Genomic DNA, 27105 nt, shown 5'->3' with positions numbered 1-27105 from the left:
AACTTATAATTTGGAGATATCAAGTCTTCGTCCACACAAGACTTTAAAGACATATTCATTTTTCTTATCTTCTTATATTTCAATAATAAGAATGTCGCCTCAAATGACTTTTTATTGGAATGATGATCATCGTATGAGTCCAAATTACTCTAACCCGAGTGTAACATCATCTATTTGGATGTGCATAACGTCAATTGTGCATATATGACGTCTGATCATGTGACTTGATGCTAAAGGGAGAATCTCCTCATATGTGCGATTCATGTCCTTTATTTCTATCACGGGGAAGTACTCATATATTCACATTTGTTTCATCATAAACAAATTATTATTGATATCTTTAAATGAAAATAAATGTAAGTTTTTCAAGTTATATGTATTATTTACCTGTAAAAGAATGACATAACCTCCAAACTACTTTGTCTAGCATCACCCAATTGGTCAAATACGTCATGCATATCCACCACACAACCTTAAAGAGGCAAGTACGACACCTAACAAATGTTGCACTTTTATCAACACAAATAATGCACTGTGCAACAAATAAGTCTGAGTTGTATATTGATACACCCCTTGTACACCTCAAGCAATCAACTTAGTTTGACATCAACACCATGACACTGTTGTGACATAACTAAACTCCACTCCAAGAAGCTCAGCCAACAATGATGATGTTGGTATGAAATCCAATGTCAAGAGCAAATTGTCCCACTATGCGGAGATACAATAAGGTTGTGTTTGGACTGGGGAGAAGATTTGGGGGAGTGAATTTAAAGTGATTTGAGAGGAAATTGTAAAGAAAGTGGGGTTATTTGGATTAAGGTATGTTAGAGTAGATTTGTGAGGAAAATTTATTGAAATTGTGAATTATATGATGGTTATGAGGAATTTTTTAATTTTTTTAAATGTGTAAAATGTAATTTTACAAATTTACCCTTATCTTTAAAATTATTTAAATAATAAAATATGAGATTTTTTTTATAGATTTAAGTTAATTAAAATATTTTATGTAAAAAATATTTATTTTATTGAATAATTTTTTTTATAAATACATTTAAAAAATATTTTCATCAAATCAAATTAAAATTATTTTATTATTATTATTGATATTATTATTTAATAAATTTATTTTAATTATTATTAAACATGTAATTTTTTTATATTTTTTATTATTGTTTATAATTTATTATTATTGTTATATATATAAAGTTAAGGATAATTTTGACTTTTTAATAATGTTATTTAATATTTTTTTTGGTTTCGTTATTTTTCTTCGCTGCACACTGAAAATACAAACATATATTTTATTTGCTTTTCAATTCTAGTGAATAGTTATTCACTCGGATGTCAATAAAGCCTAAAGAAAACACATCATCAAATGTGGTACAACCTTTTCACAAAGATTGAAATAAGACATTTATTAGTGGTCTCATAACTAATGATAAAAATTGATAAGAACCCGATTTTAAACATTGTAAACTCAATTTAAAAATAAAAAATCTAAAACTTCGTGAGATTAATCTCATAAATCTTACCCTTAGACGACGTGTTAGTATAATTGATTAGAAATAACGTAATAAAATGACTGTCGACTCCTCCAATCCTCTTACAGTTGTTCGTAATACATTTCCAAAAGGTATGTAAACAACTTGATCTATGGATGAACGTTGTTGGGATGATAAGAAATTATCAAAATTTTACTACTTAAACTATAACATGTTTATATCATGTGTTTACTTCTTTATAATTTTATAACGTTTTTGGATCCATCATCTCAATGTATGTATTTTTTTTTTTCATATCATACGAGAAAAAGAAAAAAAAATTATCAACCGCGGTAATTTTAGTGTTTTTTATTTTATTTTTTTTCCCTTTAATTTTTCACTTTCCCTCTCTCAAAAAAAAGTTTCAAACAAAATCTGGTTCACTGAACTCAGTTCTGTGCCTTCGTCTCCAACTCCCTGTGGTAACGATTCTCATTGTTTTCGCCGACGCTCTTGAGCCTCCGACGCTGTTACTCCGACGAGCCTAAGAAACCCTTGACGGCGCCATCACATTCATCTCTCCTGAAATTCAAAAAGTCGGAAACATTTTTTTCATCTCTGTTTTCTCTATTATTCTCCAGTGGCTCGTCTCACCCACTCGTCTTATTTCTTCAATTTTCCATTTGTTAGGAGAATCGCCTAACAGAGGTGCGCATCCAATTGCTTTGTTTTCCATTGTGTTCATCACCAGGTATCTCTACGCCTATACTCATATCACCTGTGCCTCCGCTTCTCGCTGTGTTAATTTTTTATTCTAATCACTAATGGCTCTGTTAGGATGAAAAAAATGCTGTAAAGTTTTCCTTGTGGTTTGATTTTGATAATTATTATTTTTTAATTCTTGTTTAACTTTTTTTAGATACTGAAAAAGGAGTACAAATGACAAAATAAATAATGTAATAATACACCTTCTAACTCAAATTTACATTGACTCACAATTTAACACGGTCCACACTCAATAGTTCTGCAGATGTTTGGATATTTCTGTTACACACAGAACCTGTTTGATAAAATGTGTCAGAATTGGGTGTGCTTCAATCAATCAGCTTTAGTTTGTGTTGTTTTGGTAGTACTCTGTTGGGCATGAATCCTCATCCCCATTAGTTTCTAATTATCTTTCATTTGGTCTTTTGGTTCCTAATTTTCTCACTTTCTATTCTAAATTTTTTTGTCGCTCTTCAATTGAAACTTAAAAAGTTGGCATTTACGAAGTTACTATTATTGTGTCTTTTTCTGTTTTTGGTTTAAGACGAAAGACAATAAGTCTGAGAAGATGCTCATTTGATTTATTTATTTTTTATCGTGGCCCAATGCTTGTACTTTATGAATTTTTTCAATGATTTCATTCAATTGCAGAATCAAAGCATCGGATAATGGCTGTGATGGGTAAGGCAAAAGAAGCAGGACTTCCATTGATGAAGTTGATTAAGTTGAGAGGGATGCCTATTTTGCAGCAATTGCATTTAGAGGAACGGCTGCTTCGAACCAGTTCAGATAATTGGTGCCTTATCAACGACGGAACAAATTCCCCTGCCATTGTAATGGGCTTGTCTGGGTATTTCTTTATACCTTTATTTAGACTGTTTCCCTGCTTTAGAATCATAATCTGGTTCTACAAATATTCGTATGTAACCCACCCTTCCCCTATCCACCAAAGAATATTTTATTTGAGATGAATATCTATGTTTTCAGTTGATTTATTATTTGTACATTGAAAGAGTTTCCATGTAGTCTAATAATCAGATGCACGGGTATAAACAGAGAAGTTTATATGTTTGAAAATAGTCTAGGTTTAGTACCAGTGTTGATTCCTACCCTATAGTGTACTTTTTTGACTTTAAGTTTTAAGTGTGGTAGTGATGCACTTGAGGTACACGGATGACATGAGTGCAGTGCAACGATGATAGGTTGGTCTTAACAACAATGGTGTTCATAGTGTGTAGGTGGTTTAGGGTTTAGGGGTTAGGAAGACCAGTTGGGCATGCGAAAGTTTGGAGAAAGGGAGCGGAAGGGGGAAAGCAGTAATGTTGTGTTTTAACTTGTTAAAATCATTCACAGATTATGGGAATATTAAGTTTTCACCTCCTCCATGGGGGTGGTTTTTCATTGATCTTGCGTGAATGTTGCATTCTCAGATATGAAATGCTTCAGACTGTTTTAATAGCACTAGTATCTAACAAATGAATGGTAGATTCCCGAGGTTTATTCTTGTTTTTCTTTATTTGTGTAATGCCTCCTTCAATCCTCTTTCTCTCTTGATAATAATCACCAAGGAAAGAAGATGTAATTTCAATGTGTATACATAGGAAACTTACAGAACTCGTCAAAGTCAAGCCTGTGTTGCAAGATCGTATACCCATTATCAAAAGGTTTACTGGGGGAGGAACTGTTGTTGTTGACCATGACACTATATTTGTTACGTTGATATGCAATAAAGATGCTGTTTCAAATGTGCAACCCTTTCCCCGCAGTATCATGTCATGGAGTGGTTTATTATACAGTGAAGTCTTTAAAGGGCTTGATGATTTCCGTCTTCGTGAGAATGGTACACTGATTGAGTCTTGTATCAATATGCTTTTTACAGTGTTTATGTGAGCATTATACTATCATTTTTTATGTTAGATGTACAGAGGAAATTGATAGTGTAAACTTGCGTGAGTGATTTGCTTTATATAATGCCGGTTCTCATTAGTAGATTATTAATGAAACATTGTGAAAGGATCAACATTTGATTTTGTTTCTTCACAAACGATGCATTTTATGAGTTTAAGTTGTGTTTTAATTCAATAGTGACGAGTTTCTTGTTGTTTTCCCCATCAAACTTTAATGTGGTACAAAAGCAAGCAATTTTTTTTTTTTAATTATTCTAAAAGTATGTCAAAAGTGCAATTCCTGCTCTTCTGTCTACTTTTGTATATATTCTTTTGTCACCTTCCACCTTCTCAACAAAACAATGCATTTAGGGAGCATTCAAAAGCTTTTAATTTTGCTTAGAGAAGCAGATAGACTGATTCCATTGATTGATTTAAAGTTTGGTTATATTTTAACATTTGTAATCTGTTTCGTTAACTTATATTCCATTTCTAATTGGATTCTTCTGTCCTATGTGTGTAAAGATTATGTGTTTGGCGATCGCAAGTTTGGTGGTAATGCTCAGTCTATAACCAAGAATCGGTGGATACACCACACATCATTTTTATGGGATTATGAGGTCAAGAACATGTCTTATCTCAAGTTACCGGCAAAGGCTCCTCAGTACCGATTAGTAAGCTTATATTCTTTTTCATTTATCCTTTTTCTGCGTTGGAGTTGCTAATGAGTCCTATGCTCCATATCTTCTTTTGGTTAGTTGATATGCTGCATGCCATGCATAATTTTTTTATCAGATTAAAAGGCTGTTGTCGTGCACACATTTCTGATTAAGGCGACTTGATGAAAAACTTGGTGTTTCAAACTTTTCCAAACTAAAGCAAAAGTTTGATACTTTTTAAAAAGGAAGGGAAGATATTATGGCCTGTTTGTAACCTCGACCTTCCTGGCGTATTAGAAGTTCGAGTATATCTCATCTAGAAAAGGTAGCAAGTGCAGAGACAAAGGGTTGAATGAATTTGAATGAGAAATAAATGTTTCTTCATTTTGAATTGCATCTACTACCTATTGTCGTATCTGCTAATGTAAGTGAGTTCACTACCGCACTTAGGACCTGTCTAACTGAAATAGTTCTATTCCTTCACCTATTTTCTTGACTTCTATGATTACTAAATATATATTATGTGAATCATTTCTGCCATGAATGATTTTAGGTGAACAAAAGTTGAATTATTTTGTCTCCATTTACATCTGCATTTAGCACAAAATAGGAGTCTACTGTAATGAGTGGCAGGCCTCACTTATTTTTAGCTATTCTTGCGTGTTTTTGTACAATCTGGTGTGGGTTCTTGCCCCAGAGGCCATCAAACTTACATGTTTTAAGTTTATTTTGATTCAGTTGTTTACCAATCCATATTAACATTTAATCGCTATGTTGTAGACAAGAAGTCACATGGATTTTATTTGTCGAATGAAGGAGTATTTGCCTAGATCAGAATTTATTGAGAGAACCATTAAGGCTCTTGGCAGCCAATTTTCGGTGAAATCTATTAGCTTGGAGTCCATAGATGTTCCCTCTGTTTCTGAATATGTTCATACCACTAAGCTTCTCACAGAGCAGGAAATTCAGGAAACTTGCATTGTTCAAACTTGACAAAATAGTTGCAAGAGGTTTGACAACAATTTATAAGATATAATATGGGGGATAGGATTCATCAATGGGTGTGTTGAGAATGCTGTTGCTGAAATTTCATTCTCCTACTTCAGTGCTGATGAATATTGACTGCTGTGTTCTGATATTATTGTACGATTAATTCCTTTCTTTTTTACCATAATTTATTCTGACCAAGTTGTTTTTTCTTTTGGTTAGATTATTTCAGATACTTCAGTGAAAGTTACTTTATTATTATTATTATTATTATTATTATTATATTATTTTTCAGAAGAGTTTGGGTGTATACCTTTTTCATCGGCAATTTATTGGCTGTACTGATCTTTTGTTGTGCTTTAAAATTGGCATAGTTGATAGTTAATATGGGGGATAGATTTGGCATTGTTGATGTTTGTGCAGTTGCAAATTTTTGTTTGGGTGTGGAATCATGCATTTGCCCAAGGCATTTTTAGTTGTAATACTGATTCAATGTCTCTGCAGTGAACAGGGCTATATCTATTTTATCTAAGACACTGTTTACAATTTTTTGAAATTTATGTAAAATATGATAGAATTAAAATGGATCACCCTCCTTATTTAGTTGCTTACCAAAAACAAAAAGCTTATCTATTTAGTGGATCTTATTGTAGAGAGAATACAATAAAAATAGTAAGTAGTGTATGTACCAATGTCAGTGAAAAACCCTTTTTTGTATTATTCTATTACAAACTGTTAGTCATCATAAATTTATTCACCTTTTCGATAATATATTAATCGTTTTTCAAGTATGTAATAAATTTAATTTAAGAGATGGTGACGCTTTCTAAACTTGTTTTAGAAGTGAAAACAACTAATCTCAATTATCAATATGTTAGTGCTCACTATTATTGTGTGTATTTGCTTAATATTAATAAATCATTTTCTTACTTTCCCTTCTTTTTATGTTTGTAATGGATTGAGAACTTGGTTGCATATATAGAATTCAAACAAAATTCTTCCTGCACCTCCACGCTTCAAAAAATACCAAGTCTTTCATAAAATTTGCATTCTAAATTCTATAATTTAAAGTACAGTTTTTTGTATTTAAATTATAAAATTAAGAATATAAATTTTACATTTTAATTATGTAATCTAAAATGCAAATTTTGTTTTTTTAATCATTCAATCTAGAATACAATTTTTTTTTTTTGAATTATACGATCCACATATTAGTTTTCAGATTCTAGATTCTGAAATCTGAAAAGTCTTCCAATTTCACATACTCAGATTAGAAAAATCATGAATAAAATATGAAAATAATTTTGGTATTTTCAGAAGTATGAAGGTGTAGGAGAATAATATTGAGGTGCAGGAAGAATTTGTCTTTAATCCAATAAGCACTTTGGAAAGTTGTCCATTATTAAAAAATGGTTCGGACTTTGCAAAAGAAGTGCATGTTCCAATTGATGCTAGAACATGCTAAAATATCAGTTAATGTAATTTAAGAAAAATATTTATATGTTTAGTCCTGTATTGAGAAATTAATTTTGAATCCATATTTGATTCTAAATTGAAATTAGTTTTAAATATATTTTATGTGTGATAACAAATTATATCGAATTTTACAACAAAACTATTGTGATGTATTTATTTCTTTATAATTTTATTACATGTCTGGATTGATTATATAGATATGAGTGTTCTTATTTTTTTCATATCTTAAAAAAAAAACTTGTTTTTATGAAATTTTTAAATGTGAACTTTTTAAACACCGATGGTTGAGAAGCAAGATATACATAGAAGCACATTTTTTGGCAAAAGTATTTAACTCAAACTACGGAACAATTTAGTCCTAATAACTAAACTGAAATAAATTGCAAGTTGCAAATAAAATAAAAAGGAATTTCAACTATATTTATTTATTTTAGTTATTGAACCATTTTTTTCGTTGACGACGAGGCAAATTTTTCCTGCATCATCTTCATATGTTCTTTTGATATCCTCATATTTTCCAATTTTCTTTTATATCATTGTATTTTTTTAAATATTAAAATTATTTATTTTAAATTTTATAATTCAAAATACAAAATTTTACATTTAAATTATACGTTTCAAATTGAAAGATATTTTTTTGAGTTAAAAAAATTCAAAAGAAAATATCTTTCTAATTTTATAATTCAAAATTCTAAATTGTAGAATTTGAATGATATTTTTTTATTATAAATTTCAACTAAGAAAATCTGAAAAATACCTATAAAACTCTACAATTCTAAATTCTAAATTGTATAGTTTGAATGATATTTTGTTTTATTATAGATTGTAATGTTTAAAATTTTCAAATCTGAAAATACCTTTTTGAAACTCTATAATTTACAAATTTTAAAAAATATTTTTAAATCCAAAAAATATCATCCGAATTCTACAATTAAAAATGTTAAATTAATTTTTTTACAAAGATATAAAAAACTGTGTATATATATTGAAAATAATTTTAATATTTTTTATTACTGCATAAATGAACATGTACCCAAACATAAAACTAGTAAAACATTGTGGTTAGGTAATTAAACCTATCCCTTTACCAAATTCCATTATAGTAATTTGACCATTACCAAATTGGTTATACCATCCTTCATTTTTTGACATTAAATTAAACTACTTAATGGACCATTTAAATGTTTTCCATTTTTATCACCTAAAAATGTCATTTTTAAAGAAAAACAAGTCATAAAAAATTACTAATAATTTTTTTAAAATAGATATTTAACAGCGGAAGCATATATCAATCACCCAGCACGTTCTAAACAACAAGTAATTTGGAAATATTTTTTTTTACATAAAAAATTCAGCTATTGTTAGGTGAAATTGCATTTGGCAAGTGAAGAGAAAATAACACCGACAAACTATTGGGTGTTCCCCCACCCCACTAATGAATCGCTTGTTAGAAGTTTCTTATTTTAGTGTATAAATTAACATAAAAAAAAAGAGAAGGAGAAATTCAATTTTATGTTATTAGTTTGATATATCTGGTCACAGTACCCCAGATTGCACGTGAAGATAATTAACAGCACTGTGATTAGCTTCAAATTTGGCTAATCATGCATCGATAGAGACAATTAAGTCAACTATTAATTTACATGTCTTTTGTCATTCATATACTTCATGGAAGAAAGGGTTCCATGTGTTCTTTTATATTTTATTACCACTCTCATACTAAACATAAGTTGGCAAGAACTCATAATTGATCCATGCTTAGTTATAAATATAATCAAAACATACCAAAAACACTTAGTTAAACATTGTGCATATGTTGATAGACAGTGATGAAACATTTAACACTTTATTTATTAGCATAATTCACAATTTTCCATTTCGAAAACATGAAAAATGAAAGGGGTAAAAAGAACAGGAACACAGTTACCAAAATCCTAATTCTATGAAAAACATAAACCAGTGGTTGAAGTGTTGTTGTATTGTTCTTCCATTTAAGGTTTTGGAGGATGTGTTGGAGTTGGAGTCGGTGAAGGAGGCGTGAAAATATACCCATTCTTGGGATTGATATTTGGCTGTGGATCAGCATAATCTTCAATCTCATACTTAACTATTTTACGAATGCGAAAATCCTGAAGCCAAAAGCCAAACACACAGATTCCTATTTAACACTCTTCTCCATAACCCCAAAACAAAACCATCAAAAGTAACAACAATTTCAAAATTTTAATCAATTCTCCATTTCATCACAGATGATCATTTTCACATTTTGATATTGTTTTAACCTGATCCGCTAAAAAAAATATAATTCGATTTCTAAAATAATAGTAAAATAATAAGCAATAAATTGTTCTTTAAAAAGATACCATGATAACAAAACATCTCATAAAACTTAATTGTGAAGAGTGATAATTCTGAGAGTTTTAACAGTACAAAACAGGAAAAAGAACAGAAAAGGTTAAAGAAACAAACCGGTGATGATGAAGGAAGCGTCTGTATCTGGCGAGTCTCCATCATTGCCACCCGGCCGAATCCTTAAAATTCACAAAAGAACAAAAACATGAGAACAACCATTGAACGAAACAAAGGACAAAAGCGAAACCCATAATAGAAAGGAAAAGAAATGGTAATTTGATTTTAACAATGGTGGAGAGTTAGAAATGGCATACCGTAACCAAAGGAGAGAAAGAGAAGGGAAGAAAGAAGAAGAAGCATGAGAAAACGTGAGTGAGGCATGAATTGTTTATGGAGAGAGAGAGAGAGAGAGAGAGAGAGTGGAAAAGGTGAGTGTGTGTGAGAGTGCAGAGCATAAATATGAGCGAAGGAACCGACTTTGGGTTAGGGTGAGATCCAACCATACTTAAGACTTACGAAACTCTGTTTCTTTTCTTCACTTTCTTATAAATGCAAAAATGGTAAAATTGCAAAAACTGGAAAAGAAAAAAAAATGCTAAAAACAAATGTACAGTAACTGTGAATTACGCTATTTACGCGGCTTCTATTTATTATTTACATATAATTTTTATTACTAACATGGATTCAACTGTTATGATGTATTAATTTTGATTATTTGCTGAGAAAATATATATTTTTTATTTTTTTATAAAATTATCTTGTTAATATGAAACTTGATATCTTATTTAGACTAAAAAAAAATAACAATTATCTGTCATCACATGAAAAAAATTATTATTATAAAAAAAATACAAGTAAATATGAAAATTACACCAAAATCTATATATTATCAAAACGGTATATAAAAAACTTATACTTATTAATAAAAAAAAATTCTAAAAAAAGACTAAATGAAATTTTATTATATTAATAAAATTGATCTCTATAAATAAATAATAAATTAACAATATTATCATCATAAATATTTTCTTCACAAAAATATAAATAACTCGAAACTTTATTTTCCAATGTTAAAATTAGTCTTTACAATAAATACATCATAAACTAAACTAAAGCACAATCAGGATCAATGTGTAAATAAAAGGGACATGGTGTCAAATGTTCACCAGTGAAGGGCATCTGAAGCCATGCTTGAATCTTGCACCAGATACTATGATTCCAATGAGACAACTTTGAAGAACTTTTAAAAGTTAGCTTCTTCTAAGTTCCTTTACCATACTTTTTAATAAATAAGTTTATAAATAATAAAGAAATATAATTTAGTTGAGTTTGGAATCCTTAAAACCATTAAATTTAATGGAGATTTGCATTTAGATAATGCATAAGAATGGACTACTTTTTGTAGGCAATAAATAAAGGGTTTTTCCACTAACAAAAGTTAGAATAAAATATGGCCTTCACATTTTGGCCCAAATGGGATTCACTTTCTATACACTACCTTATTCTTCCACTAACAAAAGTTACTCTTCTTTTTTACATTTATTCAGTATTTATATCTTCTAAGTTATAAAAATAACTATGAATATTATTTAAATCTGTGTCTATAGCAACTAAGAATGTCTAAATTAATGAGGTATGAATAATACTTAGTTTATCTATATTATATTCATCTCTATTTTTAAATAAAACATTCTTATTTTATTTGATGTTTTATTTTAAAATTTATATAATTATAACTTTTCTTCATTGTTATATAACATTGAACAAGAGAGCATGTGTATTGTTTTAATATTGAATTATTGGTAATATAATATTTTTTACTTTGATTTTATTTTTATAAACAAAACAATAATTTATATTAAAAAGACATTAAAATTTAATTTAGAAATAAAAATTAATAATAATTAACAAGGTTGTTGTAAAGGTTGGAAGGGTGATGATGTTTTTTAACTTCATTTTTTTTCTTTAATCACTTATTGAAGAATTTATTCAATTTGACTTCATTTCTATTCCTATGTGTATGACAAAGTGTACTAAGAGATCATGTTGTTGAGCATTGAATGTTGTGCTCGTGGTGAGGGATGAGTTCTGCACCTTTAAGGTGACCTTCATCACAACATCTAAACTCGTAAATAAAAATAAAATGTTATGCAAGGAGGTTTTATGATTAGTCTTTGGAGGTAGTCTTTTATTGAAAGGAAGTTGGACCCATAAAACTCAAGTCAGAGTACTGATTCAGAGACTATCTAGTTATTTCCCTTTTTCTGTCAGTAAAATTTTACTACATGAAGTGAATTTCTTTATGTAACAATCAGATTTTCTGTCATAGAAACGAACCTCTCATTCAATGATAATAATATGTGGATTATGAACAAAAGTCAATGAAAAGCATCAAGGTTACATTCTCAAAGAAAGAAACCAGAACAAAAAGTTCAATTTGAACTCCCATTCTTATTCTTATTTATCCACATATAAGGTCAAGGAAAACAAGCTCACTATACTATGTACTTATATATATACACATGAACTAAGAAAACCATTTAAATAAAAGGAAGAGGGTAAAACTGCCTAGATGTCACCTAAGGAAAGGCATGAAGAACCATCTTGCTGTTCCTTCAGTTGGCTGACAACAGAACTAACTCTTCTTACACAAGGATGGTGAACCAATGCGGCTTTACAATTTGTGTTTCCCTCAGAACCGGTTGAACAACACTGCCAAATCAGTTTGCTGCACCTAAAAACACAATTGCTAATTTATATGAGCTACATGGCTATGAGGTCTCATGAAAGTTAAGTGACCTTGACAATGCAGCCGGATTGGCCTGCAACACTGGCGAGGCTTGCATTGAATGGTTTTTCTCATCAAGCTTTGAAGGGAAGCCTTTGAAGAGTGTTTCCCTAGGAACTGAGTCAACCTTGTCATTTCTAATCCCCAGTGTTGTCCATATAGTGCTTTTTGCTGCATCTCCCGAGTCATCAATCCTTAGAGTTTTTGGAACCCACAGGCACTTCTCTTTGTTGTTTTCTTTGTTGTGTCCATCCTCACCACCACCAGATTCATTTGATTTCAGAATGTTGTCTTCCCTTGAATGTTTACCCAAGGTTGGTGAGTTAGGGCCAGAGTTAGAAGTTGCACCCTTGGGTGAGGACGGTTGTGCTATCCATGGGATGTTCCACGCACCAGACACAGCACAACCCCAATAAGCTGCTGCGGGATAGAATGGCACCGTGAATCCGGGGTGACAAAAGGCAGGCGGCGGTACTGGAGAACTCCACTGCACTGGATTCCATGGAATAGGCCAAGAGTTACCAGTAAAGTAGGGAACCTGTGGTGGGAAAGAATGAGAGTTCGGCATAGCTTGTTCTTGGGCTCCATTGGTGCTTGCACCTTCCGCTGACTTTGTGGAGGTAACTGAAGATTTATTGGATTGATCATCCCTTTTTTCTCCACTGGCATGTGGAACAGGAATTTTTAGTTCTTCAGGTTTATGAAATCCATTTCTGGGATAGTTGTGCACGGTTTTATCAGCAAGGTTCAAAACCGATGTCATCGATTCACACAAGGGTGTATCAGATCCAAATGTAAGGACTGCCCCATTGCATTTCAAGGAAGGATGATACGCTCCATTTGGCAAGTCAATTTGAGGATTCTGGAGTGCAGCATCAGGAACAGTTATCTGGCGGTAGTGAGAAGTCGAGCTCTTGTTCTTCCTGCGACCAGCACCTACAGGAACATTCCTCATAGTCCCCCCAGCAGTCCAGTATCTCTGGCAATTCTTGCAGAAGTGACGGGGTTGGTTGACATTGTAGTTATTATAGTAGCAGAACTTTGTATCCATACTATTACAGCGGGGACAAGGAAGTATTTTGTCTGGTTTTTTGAGGTTCTTGTCCTGTGATTTACTTGTCTCACTTAGTTCTTCTTCAGTTTTTGAAGTTCTTAAAGTAGTGGTCTCCTTGTCAATGGGTAGAGCATTGGATTCTTCACAGGTTCCAGAGGTGGTATCTAGATTGTTGACCTCTTCTAATGATTGGGTTGGGGCTCTATCTTCCTTCTTATTATCAGGTGTTTTTTCTCCCAGTGAGTCCTGGATTCATGAAAACCCTACTGAGTATATTGCTATTCTCTAAATTTTAGCAGAACAATATATACTATCAAAAAGATATCACAACACAAACAAATATGTGCCTCCTGCAAGTAAATACAACCTTCCCAAGACAAACATATTGAACATTAAAAACTAAAACTTACTTATTCCACAAATTAAAAAGACTTTAGAAAATATAGATGTAACTATACACATTAGAGGAGCACTGCATTAGAAGACAACCTTGCATGGAAAGCTATTTCATTAGAAGAAAACATTGCATGGAAATCTACTTCATTGGAAGAAAACAAAATTCGAGCAGCATTGCATAAAAAACACACCATGGAAGTTACTACAGAATCGTAGCTCCAGCAATATATTATATTTCACTACATATATCTCTGGCCTCATTTTCCCATCAGCTGTATGGAATCCATGGAGCAACATCAACTGTCAAAATCCATTTTTACGTATTCTATACGCAAATCAAACATTTTATTCAATTTTCTTAAAAAGGTTGATGCTGGAAATATAATCATCTAATGCTGGCTCAAACCGAGAGAAAAAGAGTATGACTGAAAATTTCAAAGTTGAAAATTGCAGAAAAAAAAAACAAGGTACGGAAATCCTGAGGAGACCACTCGTTGTTCACCTTTTGTGAGACAGAACAGAACAGAAATTTCAAATAAGACAAACCTAACCATGGATGTAAAAAAATGTGAAATAAACAATGAAATCAAAGACAGAAAAACATAGGAAATTCACTCATGAGTCATGATGGTACCTCATGATGGTACCAAGGCTATTTCAATACTTCTTATCGATTTTTCAAAACCCATACAAATCTCAGAAGTCAAATAGAAAAATACTTTTCACAAACATGCTGTCATAACCAAGTAAGAAGAACCAAAAGAATCCAATGCAAATGAATGATTTATTGTCACACAGATATATAAAGAAAGAATAATTTCGGTATTGTAAAGCATGAGTTTAACAAGGTTTTGAAATTTAGAAAGCACACAAGAGACTGATTTCTCAAATATGGCTAAATCCATATTCCATCTCAGAACCTGGCAGTGTCAGACTAACCAAACAACTGAAGAACAAATCGAAATGTCCATCTCATATAAAATCAATCGTTGCTTCTTCTTTTTTTTCAAAACTTTCACTTTCTCGTTTCAAACACAAAATAAACCAATCCGAACATGGACCAAAATTCTCTTGAACCACCAAAAAATCAAGCTTCAGTAAGTAAAAAACAACAGTAGAACCACTGAATGGGGATTGAAAATTTGAAACAAACCACCAAATCACTCCCCAGATTGAAACAAACCCCAAAAAACCCAATTGAACACTGAAATCCACGAAAAAAACAACAATAACACAACAAAACTTCAGAAACTACAACACAAGCCAGAAAACCAAGTCAACGGAATCTTCAATGCCCGAGCCAAACCAATACCAACCCATTAATTCTTTCAACATTTCAAATAAAGGGTGAGGCTCAAAATAAAAAATTCCCAAACCCCAAAATCTCATACCTTGTCAACAACACCTTCCTCTCGCGTATGAGACTCCCTCGAGGAGTTGGAGGAAGAAGCATGGCTCTGCTCAACACTCTCATCAACAACGTCACCGGAAGAAGAAGCCGGAGCTCCGGCGGATCCAGTGGTAATCTCTGACAAGGGGATCGTCTTCCCGAAGAGCTTGATCGTCGGGTCTTTTGCCTCCGACATTTCTGCTAATAAAAATAGAATCTTTTATTTTTGTATTTGTCTGAAAGGGGAAAAAAAATAGAAACTGTAAAAGGGTGGAGAGAGAAAGGGAAAAAGTGTAGAGAGAGAGAGAATGGGTGTGACACGTTGTGTGAGAGTGTGGTTGATTGTGCGTTTTGTTGTTGATCCGGTGAAGCAGGTAGGAGTGCCACATCAGAAGCTACCTGCAATTTCAGCCACAAGCTTCTTTGTGGCCTTAAAAAGATCTTTCTTTTTCTTACTTTTTGCTTCTCTTTTTTCTCTCTCCTTTCCTTTCTTTCTTTTCCCTTTCTGATTTGCTTAACCAAATGTACACACACACACGTTTGGGTATCTATGACCATGTGTGTCTGTCCAATCCTAGTTTCCACCAACACATATTTCTTTACTTTACTTTACTTTACTTTACTTGCTTTTCAACTTCTCCCAATCAATAACTCTCTATTTTAATGCACACTCTAAAGACTCAAAAGTTCTACACAAGTTGCACTTATCTTATAAGATAACTACCACTTCTCTTCTTTTGTATAATCTTTATAAATTAATTTTAAAAAAATGTGGACATGGAAGAAAAATGTTATCTCATATATCAAATAGAGATAATAAATTTTTACAGATAGGTGCAAATCTCAACTTATAAGTCAGTTGTATATATTTAAGTTAGACGATCTCTGACCACAAACAAACATCATTTTATAACTTGGTAATGTAGTTTCAAAATTGATGCATTTCGGTAAAAAGAAAATTAATTGTAAGTTGGTACAAAGTTGTCAACATATCAACACTCTTATCTCAAATTTAAAATCTGAATTTATGAAAAAAATATATTAAATATTAAATTTGTTTACTTTAAATGATTGACTTAACTTATATTGATATGTGTTTTTATTTTGAAATAGATTTTTTATTTATTTATTAACATTTTACAGTTTTTTTAATTTTAATTTAAAATATATTTTAATTCTAATGTGTATTTTTTAAAATTAATTTTTAACTAAATTATTTTTATAAAAATATTAATATAAAAAAAATATTTTATTACATTAACTAAATCCACTACAAACTTTTGATGTTCTTTTCTTAATTCAAATAATTTATCTTCTATTATCTTTTTTTTCTTTATTCAATTTCTTCTCAATTCAATAAAAAGATAAGTAATCACACTGAATAAAAAATGTAAAGTAGTTTTTATATTGTTGTTCAAATATAAATTAGTATATATGATAATTATGTTTTCTTTTGTAATAATAACCTTAAAAGTCACATAAACGTAATTATTGATTAATAGGCAATATAAAAGTTTTTATATTGACAATATGCAGCTGTTAAACTCAATTAAAAAATAGTTAATTAAGTCTTAAGGAAAAAGAAAGAGACTAAAAGTGGCAATGTCCAATTTTGACTTTGAGTAACTCTCATAATGTTATAATACTTGTCAAAAGATAAAAACATACATTTCACACATTAATAAATTAATATATTATTCACTTTTATTTATTTTTTAATTTAAAATATTATTATATTATTTTATATTTTTTCACTCTTCACATGTCAAAGAAACTTTTCTCCACTAAGTTATTATCAAAACGTATCATGATGGGGTGACCAAAGAGAGTGAAAATAAAATGTTTCCAATCCTCTTTCGTATCAGAATTTTTCTTCCTGCATCTTCGTATATTCTTCGTTAATTTCATACAAAAATTTGAAAATATCTTTTTATTTTTTTTTATCATTTTTATAAAGTAGTTTTCGAATTATATAATTCAGACATATATTTAAAAAAAGACTTTTAAATTATATAATTTGGAAGCTAAAAAATACTTATGAATTATGTAATCCAGAACCAAATCATGCATTTGAAAAAAAAAGACTTTCAAAATTCAGAAACTAATTACGAATTTGAAAAAAGTTTTTTGGATTATGTTATCCGAAATATTAGAGAAAAATATTTTTTGAAAATATGAAAATTTATGGAGGTGAGTGAAGAACAATGGAGGTGCAGGAAGAAACTGTTTTCCTGGAGTGTCAACCCAGGGTTGTGCTCAGGGCTGAAAGGAGGTGCAAGAAGTAGGGGTGTAAGAGAGGGTCTTGTTATGTGGATTTCAATGATGTATGAGAAAGTGTGGCTTATTACTTAATGTGATTGATATTGGTTTTTGTAGAATAAACCAAAGGCTAATATTTATTCTGCTAAATAAAAACAAAAGTATATGATGGACTCAATTAGATATACCTTTGTCTTAAAAGAATAAATAAATAATACCTTAAGCTACTTTATCTTAGATATAAATCAAACAAAAAAGTAGGTGCAGTAATTAATAAAATAGAATATTTTTCTCTTCATGGCAAATTTTTCTTAACATTAATTTTCACAATTTGAATTTGAACTTCTCTGCGAATATTAAATAGAATTTTCATTTTAATATTGGACAAAGAAATTATGAAATTATCTATCTAAGCACGGTATTAAGATTTTGATACCGTGTTTCGCTTCAACGATTTATTATTTTTAATAAAAAATAGAAAAAATAAATTTCTATTAGGTTATTTTATTTATTTGTATTTTTTTAGACTTTACCAAGTAATTTATTTGCATAGTGTTTTCTCTATTTATTAAATTTCTCTATTTAAGTGAATTAATTGAAGTGGTCCTGAAAATTGAAAGGACTTTAAAGAGAATAAAAAGGGAAAAGACAAAAGGTTCTTGGTGATGGGAACCTTCAAAATTTATGTGATCTTTCAACTCCAACCATTTTTTCCATTTTTTAACCAATAGTAATAATGAAACCCATTTTATAGATTGAGGACAAAACCATAGAAAAAAAAGAAAAACAACAAATATAAAACTTTAAAATGGAGATACTAAGTAATACAATATAGGGAAGTTAAAGAACTAAAAAAAAATTATCACTTGAATTTGAAAATCCAAGATAAAAACAAAAGAGAATTTCAATTTAATAGAAAATACAACCTTATCAGTCTAGCATTAAAAAAACTAGACTAAAAAAAGTAACAAAAACATAAACTAATTCTAGGAAATTAAGATATTTTTATTGCAAGGATTATAAAAAGAGTAATAAATTTAAGATTTTGGTCTTAGAACCTTCTCACACCTAAATACGAAGACAAGAGATAAAATTTAAAACTATAATCCATAAAATAAAAAAAGTATTTTTCTATTCTAAGAATATATATATTTTTTCCAATAATATAATGCGACATAGTAAAATTAAAAAAAAAACATTAATATTTTATAAAATTATTCCTTATAATAAGATGAAATAAGTATAATTTACAGTTTAGAGTTTAAACTAAAAAATATGTTAATCTTGAATTAGAAATTACTTCTTACTAATTATTAGCTATTAAATATGAGTCATAGTTTTATGCACTCAATTATGAGTTATTCAAATTATTCATTAGATTATATTTAATTATAGAATTATATATTTGAATAATTATATTATTAATGCTAATATTATTTTTTAGTAAGAACAATTTTATTTTTTTTGTTCGTTTCAAGTTTTTATTTATTTCTTTCTTTTTTATTTTTATCTAAATTTTTATATTGTTATTTTTCTTTTGTCGCATTTGATTTTTAAAAAAAAAATTGGATAGTGATTTTTCTTTGAACTCGATGCTCTCTCTTCTCATTATAATTTTTTTTAATTGAAGTACATGTGCTTGAAATCGAAGAATGCACTAATCAAAACAATAAGATTTTAAATTATACATTTCTAAGTAGATATTTGAAATTACATTGAAATGGATAAGATATTTTTTAATAAACTAGTATTAATTGGTATATTATTTAGTATTTCAATTTCAATTTTTTATTAATATTAATATACACAAACGAATCATGTTTTAAATAATTGATTTTTATTAAATAGTGTATTTAAAATATAGAAACTATGGTGAAAAGTAATTTAGTAATATTTAAATTAATATTATATAATAAATATAATTATTAGTATTATTTTTAAAAATATTTATGTATGTACAAAATTGTTATCTACTACAATAATATCTGAGTGAGAAATACTGTTATTGTGAAGTATTTACTTGTTGACTAAATATAATAAAGTTAATTAAATTTGATTAAATGTAATTGCTATTAAGTTTTTATTAATAGCTATTACATATTTAAGTCTCATATATATATATATATACATAACTATTATTATTATTACTATTATTATTATTATTATAAAAATTAATATTATTATTATAGCATTTATTGATATTTATTGTTCAATTTTTACTTTCATATTTTATTTAAAGATACATATAATTAATATTATTACATACATATATGCATAAAGTTTTAAAATAATTAATTTTAATTTAATGACATATTATATTTAAATTAATGATGAAAAAGTTATACATTTAATAAATTTATTAATGTATTTGTAACAGTTTACCATATTTAATAAATATAATAATTAATATTATTAAAGAAAATTATTAAACTAATACTATTAAAAAATTATTGTTAACTAGAAACTAAAAAAAAATGGTTTCTAAATTAGTTTTTATTATTGTTAAATGATTTGTAAATTGATATCTAATTAGCAACCAAAGTTTTAACTACCAATTATTTAGATTCTAAATTTGGTAGCAAAAACATTGGTTGCCAATTAGATATCAATTTAGAAATCATTTAACAATAATATAAACTAACTTAGAAACCAAAAATTTATTTAGTCTATCTCTAATTTAGTCACTATAACAACTAATTATTTTTGTTCTCTAAAATTGGTTTCTATTTTGTGATTTTCGTGTAGTGTATTGTAAATAATCTATTGTGATGTATTCAACTCTATTTTTTAAGTATATATTTTATTAAAATTTTAAAGAAAACAAAAAATTTCTAAAATTAACTTTTTATTTAATAATTTTTAATGGTTTTATAGTTTTTCTAAAAAAGTTCGATAACAATTCACAATAATTGATTAGTGTTTACTTCAACCTTGAAAGTTATACTCACATTACTTCTATTCTACAATGGTATATAAAACGGGTCTAATTTTTTAATATGAAATTTGTATGTAAAATCAGATTGCCAATGGTTAGTAAATTTGTCTACACATAATGGTATTTATGAATTTAAGATAGGAAATTTTTGTTTTAATTTAATAAATTTATTCTCGTATGTAAAAATCATATGTTATTTTTTTAAAAACATTTTATGCTCTATGATTTGTGGTTTGATTTTAGTTTTCTGTTTTTTTTTTTTTGCCATTTTTCATGTCATCTTGGATCTTCTACATGGGACAGATAATTGACCCACCAAAGCGGGTGGAAAGGGACATGTTAACTCGTCAAGGTTATACAAGTTGAAATTGATAATTCGTTCATCAAGGTAAATTGACAAGTTAATCCCCTACTTTTTTTTAATTTTTTGTTTGTTTTGAATCTATTTATTTAGTTGTAGTTATAGATATCACTTATTGGATAATAAAAATACAAGAAAGATAAATAAAATTGAATCAAACTTTGATATTATAATCAAAGAAAGTTTAATACTTAACAAAATAAAGTAAATATTATTCATACTTTAATGAATCAAATGATATATAAAAAAATAATGTAAATAAAATTCTATATAAAACATTAAACACTATAAATTTTAATTCAAAAAATATTTTTTTTTTAAATTGTCAAATCATAACTAAAAAAAGACAAGTTGACGAGTTTGTGACTCATCGAATTGACAAGTTAGACAAACCAAATCAATATCATTAACAAGTTAAAAAAATTGAACTACCTTACCTAAATGATGAAAAACAGGTTGACATATTAGTTTGCATATCACTAATTTTACGGTGATTTTGCAAAGAGTAATATAATTTAAGAGAATAATTACAATGAGATAATACTTACAAATACATAGGACAAACCCTTTTTATTTTGTTTTTGTTTTTCACAAACTAAGGACATGGTTATGTTGGTAAGGGCATAGGAGTAGGAAGTAAATACCCCACAAAATGATTGACACATAATGCAACTCTTTCCTTTCCTTTCCTAAGCCCATTCCATACCTTATAACCACAGCCCATTCAGTCCCACGCACACAACTGTGGAACACAAAAGCGTGTCCTTTGCATAAATCCAAACATGTTAATTACTAATTTACTTGCCATTTCCCAATTCATCATCATCATCATCCATCGTTGACCATTTGAGATTTGACCCTCCAAGTGCTTGCGAGAAAGAAAAGAAGAAAGAAGTGGCATCACCAAAACAAACAACCTATCCACTACGCTTCCCTTTGAGAACCAACGAACGTGTCTTCTGCTGCCTTCATATTCATAATATTTATACCATCCTATTCCCATCGTCATAACAACGAAACACAATGAAGCAGTGACGCTTCCTCTTCTTCCTTCCTCTTCTTATGCCCTCTCTCCTACCCCTCTCATTTCTCACTCCCATTTTCCCTTTCTCCATCCATTTTTCTTCTATCGTTGTTGTTATTATTATTACTATTACACACATCACAGCTGGGCAATTTACCTGAAGAAAAAAAAAACCCTAAAAGTTTTGCTGCTTTGGATCCATCCAGGGGCATCCCCCGGATCTCCAATCCTCTGGATCGTTCCGAAATTCTCAGCTTTTTCAATTTTGGCGAAGTGGGTCGCGTTTACATTCGTCGTTTCTGATCTGGGTTTGATTCAATTTGGGGGTTTCTAGGGTTGTGATTGAAATGGTCTATTTCCACAGCTCAATCTCTCTCTGCAACTCCTCCCTTGGCCAACCCATGGCGAATTCCCTCGATTTCGGCTCGAAATCGAGGCACCGGAAAACCCCGAACTCCCCTCAGGCTTCGCCGTGCCGACGATCTCGGTCGGCGGTGGTGGACGTCGTGATTTTCGTGGCGGTTGTCGCGGCTTTTGGGTTCTTGCTCTTCCCCTACGCCCAAATTGTGGCGAGTGAGAGTGTCAAAGTTGGTGTTGTGATTGTGGATTTGTTCAAAGAGGAGGTTTCTGTTGCTCCTTGGGTTTACATGTTCATTGGTGTTAGTGTTACGTTTGCTGCATTGACCACTTGGGTTCTTGTGGCTTGCACCACAAGGAAGTGTGGGAACCCCAAGTGCAAGGGTCTGAGGAAGGCTGCAGAGTTTGACATTCAATTGGAGACTGAGGATTGTGTGAAGAATTCACCTTCATTGACTAAGGATGGTGCGGTTAAGACTAAGGATGGTGCGGTTAAGAAGGGGTTCTTTAAGCTTCCTTGTGATCACCACCGCGAACTCGAGGCCGAGCTCAAGAAGATGGCACCTCCCAATGGAAGGGCTGTCCTTGTCCTCAGAGCAAGGTGTGGCTGTTCTGTTGGTAGGTTGGAGGTTCCGGGACCGAAGAAGAATCGAAAGATCAAGAAGTAGGATACAGAAAAGGGTAAACAAAAAGTCTAATAGGAAGGAGAGCATAATTGGATACAGTATGTAAGTCCTAAATGGGCAGAGGAGTTGGTTATAGTTATCTGGTCATATTCTATTTAGAATTAGGTTGTCTTTTGAATAAGCCCCTCCACCTTGACAATAAGTTGTTAGGAACTATGGATCATACACAGTTTGGTTATTTATACCTGGGAATATAAGAATCCTTTTATTTGAATTGAATTACTTCACTGTTCTTCCAAATATTGTGTTTCTGTTTTTTTTATTATTTCTCATGGTTTAAGTTTTTTCAGTTTTGTGAAAAGTTGATGTTAAGTTTTATGATTTCAATCTTTTTCTACAGTTTATGATCGAGTAAGTGGTTGTTCTGGTCTTGTGAATGCACAGTTGAATTGAACCTTGTTGAGATATAATTTGGGAGTTGTTGTTTTGAACCTTAACGGTTTCACTGAAATTTAATATTCTCTGTTATTGATACATTTATCTGCACTTTCTCTTGTTTAATTGTACTGATTGCCGTAGAAGGCGGGTTCTTCTTGGAGTTGTTGTCTTGTTAACACATATTTTATAAAGTATCTGTAAACATTGGTTTACTGTTTGAATTGCTATTCTCTTTTATAATATGTAATATCCTGTTGCATCTAGTGATCTGTTCTTAGCTTCATATATACTTGCTATCTGTTCTTAGCTTCATATATACTTGCTATCTGTTTTTAGCTTCATATATACTTGCTATCTTATATCAGTATTATCCGTTGAAATTAGTTTTAGTTTTTGTACATTAAAAATAAATTAGTTTGGTCCTTGCATTTTTGAAAATTGGTGGAATTAGTCTCTAACCTTAACTCCATTAGTCTTGATTCACTTGTCAGCTACACGTGACATAGCTTCAGGAACTAATTCCACCGTATATTAGAAATGCGAGGCCAAATTCATCCTTTTACTGTACTGGAGATTCAATGAAATGGGGATAGTCCATTTGAACTGGTTGTCTAATGCTAGTTCTGATTCTGACTAATTTTCTTCTATTGTAATTGCATTAAGTTAGACGAAATCACGAGGGACTAAGTTTACCCTTTAGTTTTATTTCTCTAATATGTTGGTACCAGCCTTTCTAATGTTTCTAATCATTATTGATACTTGCTTTGGCTTCAAATATTTCCACTTCTTGTGGGTATTTTTACCCACAAAAAGTTAGTGGCAAAGCAAATGTCATGTTTGTATTAGCATAGAATGTGACACAGACATTGATACACAGATCTACGAGTGTCCTACGAATTTCTATGTCCGATACGTGGCGTGTTTGACATGGACGCACTATTTAAGAGACGTGTCCGAGTATAATAGGTTCAAATGTGACTAGATAGCATTATAGTGGCTATTTTTATTTTTAATAACCCCAAACTCATGATATTGCACAAGTGGTTGTCTTTTGTAGTTGATGGATAATCGGAGGGATAATATGTTCAAATGTCGCTAGCATTATACTGACTTTTTTCATTTGCAATATCCCCAAATTCATGTTATTGCGTAAGTGATTTTCTTCTGTTCTTGATGGATACTATGCAAATCTAAGATGGTATAACACTGATTTATACAGCTTCACATGTTTGTTTCTTGTTGTTAATTATAATTCACAGGTAAATATTAGTTAGTACATTGTTCTTTAATTGTTACTGTGATTTTTGAGAGGGAGGTTGGGAGGTGCAACATAAACAAAGCATGCACTTAAGTTTTGACGTGAGAATTCAAGGTGAGGCCGTGACAGTAACCTTGTATTTTTACTAAAAGGTCGTAAATTGTAATGAAGGGTTTATGTTAAAAAAAGTTAAATTAAACCAAGAAAGTAAAATTTGAATCCTTCAGTAGTGGGGAAAACAAAATATAAATACTTACTTAAAATTGGCTATTCAAAAAAATTGTAATTAATATTAATTTAATTGATTTTTGAATGTGAAAAGAGACATAGGGAGAAAATTATATTTTAAGTGTTTTTTTTAGGAAAACAACAATTAAGGAAACATGACTAGAACCTACTCTAAGGAATTTTTGTTGACATGAATCTAACTAAATGAAGAAAAAATAGTAAATCTAAGTTTTGTTTTAATGAAACACCTATTAAAAAAATTATGAATTGCACAAACAGGTTATTTGCCACAAATAATAATAAATATTAATTGAAGGAAAGTTAAATAATGACATGTTGGTTAGTTGAGGCTAATATTACAAAATATATATTTTTTATTTAATTTAAACTGATCAATGTGTTCGTGATTACTTGAAAATTGATTAAAAATATATTAATTAAATTAATAACTAATAGTTCTCATAATTTTTAAGCAATCAAATATTAAATAAAAAAAATCTTACTGTAATATACCTAATCAATAAATTCACTGTCAGAAGTTATGTACTATATTACATTAGATTATAGAAAAGAAGCGAAAAAATATATTAAAATATTTAAAGAAGAGAAAATAAAGATGTTTAATTTTCTTTCTGTAGAGTATTTTCTTCTTTTTATAAATAAAAGTCAAAATTTTAATTTACCTTCCTCTTCAAATTTTATCTGTAACGGTTCGAAGTATGAAAACTATAGTTGTTAGCTAACCTTAGCCTCAAATTTGATTAGGATTATAATGATGTAATTCATTCTGTGATCCATTAATAAAACTCCTAGCATATTATTTATTTTTTCAAGTTTATTGATTTATATAATGATAAGTAAGATAAAAGTCTTATCGGCTAATTAAAAAATTAAAATATGATTGATTATTAAAAAATAAGTTGAAAATATTCATTAAAATAAGTTGACCAAATTACGATTGATGCTCTTCCAAGCTCGTTGTTCATTCATGAACAAAAAATATTATGCAGAAGGGGAGAGAGATGAGAAGTCTTTGAAGATTGCATATCCTTTAATAAGGCAACAATTGAATGCTTCAAGGGTTACCAATTAAGACATGTTCAATACGAATGTCCTGAAAGGGAGGCAAAAGTAGATGCAAAGTGTGGCTATTGTATCCAATCACATGTCAAAAAATAGGATGTTCTATGCAGTAGTCTCAAATAAACTCATAGGAACTTGCTTATTTGTGACACTGGAGGTATGGACATTTGTGTTACAAAGGGTTGAGAATATTACAATACAAAAGGATGGTAAAAGGATTGTGTTGATTCTAGTATCCTAAAATAGTCTGCACTAATTGCTTGGTGAGAAATCAAACCAGAGAAATATGGCAGTATTCACTAATAATGAAAATGCAGTTGATTTTAATGAAACTGTAAGGCATTCCAAATGGCAGAGTGCAATGAAGGCAGAGATTGATCCAATCAAAAGGAACCAAACATGGGAGCTAACAAATCTACCTGTTAGAATGGAAAAGATCAAGGTCAAATGAGTGTTTAAAACAAATCTGAATTAGAAAGGTGAGGTAGACATGTGCAAGCCACAGTTGGTAGCAAATGGGTATGCACATAAGTTTAGTATTGATTAAAAAAAAGTTTATGCACTTATGGCGAAATGAAATACCATTCATATCATCATTAGCTCAAAGGAATTGACCCATATACCAACTTGACATGAATAATGTGTTTCTACATGGAGAATTGAGTGAAATGGTATATGTAGAGTAGCCACCTGTTTTGTGAAGGCATGGGAGGAGGAAATAGTTTATAAAGTGAAGAAATCACTCCATGGACTCAAACAAGTTTTAAGGGTGTGCTAGGAAATAGTTTATAAAGTGAAGAAATCACTCCATGGACTCAAACAAGTTTTAAGGGTGTGCTAAAAAAAAAAAAAAAGACTTTGAGAAGTGTGACTTTGAACATGTTTGGTTACTCCTAACCGAAGAAAGAGGTAAATTGTTGATTATTATTTTATATGTGAATAATCTTGTTTTTTCTGGAAATTGTGAAAAGATAGTGATTGAAGTGTGAGTTCAATATGAGTAATAAGAAAATTGAAATACTTCTTGTAAGTAGAAGTTTTGCAATCTAGTGAAGAGATTTATGTTTCTCAAAAAATTTTTGTTAAAGAAGTTCTTGAAAGATTTAGTAAAAGAGTAATTTTGTGAACAATCCAATTGTTCTTGGAGCAAAATATATTAGAACAACTTATTCTGCAACAACACATTTGGTTAAGATGAATTCATGACAAACTTAATTAAATTAAAGGTAGAGGTGTCCCAATTTTTTCTGACAACAATTTTGCTATTCAATTATTAAAAAATCTCATCTTTTATGGATA

General features: G+C 30.1%; 4 protein-coding genes across 4 annotated transcripts; 2 read left to right on the top strand and 2 right to left on the bottom strand.

Annotated features, from left to right (window-relative positions):
• The first annotated feature begins 1789 nt into the window (after positions 1 to 1789).
• Positions 1790 to 6078, top strand: LOC137826410 (uncharacterized). Its single transcript, XM_068632369.1, has 6 exons — positions 1790 to 2080; positions 2175 to 2235; positions 2901 to 3099; positions 3851 to 4089; positions 4661 to 4809; positions 5575 to 6078. The coding sequence occupies exons 3-6, from the start codon at positions 2918 to 2920 to the stop codon at positions 5785 to 5787; spliced, it is 783 nt and encodes a 260-aa protein (XP_068488470.1). The 5' UTR covers positions 1790 to 2080; positions 2175 to 2235; positions 2901 to 2917; the 3' UTR covers positions 5788 to 6078.
• Positions 6079 to 9079: 3001 nt separating this feature from the next.
• On the bottom strand, positions 9080 to 10120 carry LOC137824273 (uncharacterized). Its single transcript, XM_068629838.1, has 3 exons — positions 9924 to 10120; positions 9727 to 9788; positions 9080 to 9386 (listed from the first exon to the last, which is right to left on the bottom strand). Exons 1-3 carry the CDS (start codon positions 9988 to 9990, stop codon positions 9249 to 9251), a joined length of 267 nt encoding a protein of 88 aa, XP_068485939.1. The 5' UTR covers positions 9991 to 10120; the 3' UTR covers positions 9080 to 9248.
• Positions 10121 to 12040: 1920 nt separating this feature from the next.
• Positions 12041 to 15836, bottom strand: LOC137825846 (cyclic dof factor 2-like). Its single transcript, XM_068631630.1, has 2 exons — positions 15239 to 15836; positions 12041 to 13697 (listed from the first exon to the last, which is right to left on the bottom strand). The coding sequence occupies exons 1-2, from the start codon at positions 15431 to 15433 to the stop codon at positions 12381 to 12383; spliced, it is 1512 nt and encodes a 503-aa protein (XP_068487731.1). The 5' UTR covers positions 15434 to 15836; the 3' UTR covers positions 12041 to 12380.
• A 5697-nt stretch (positions 15837 to 21533) lies between these two features.
• LOC137825637 (uncharacterized protein At5g19025-like) lies at positions 21534 to 23073 on the top strand. Its single transcript, XM_068631363.1, has one exon. The coding sequence runs from the start codon at positions 22164 to 22166 to the stop codon at positions 22839 to 22841; it is 678 nt and encodes a 225-aa protein (XP_068487464.1). The 5' UTR covers positions 21534 to 22163; the 3' UTR covers positions 22842 to 23073.
• Positions 23074 to 27105: the final 4032 nt, after the last annotated feature.

The sequence above is a fragment of the Phaseolus vulgaris genome, chromosome 8, assembly GCF_000499845.2.
Source record: "Phaseolus vulgaris cultivar G19833 chromosome 8, P. vulgaris v2.0, whole genome shotgun sequence".
In the NCBI taxonomy this organism is placed as follows: Eukaryota; Viridiplantae; Streptophyta; class Magnoliopsida; order Fabales; family Fabaceae; genus Phaseolus; species Phaseolus vulgaris.
This window is presented reverse-complemented; position numbering and strand designations above follow the sequence as displayed.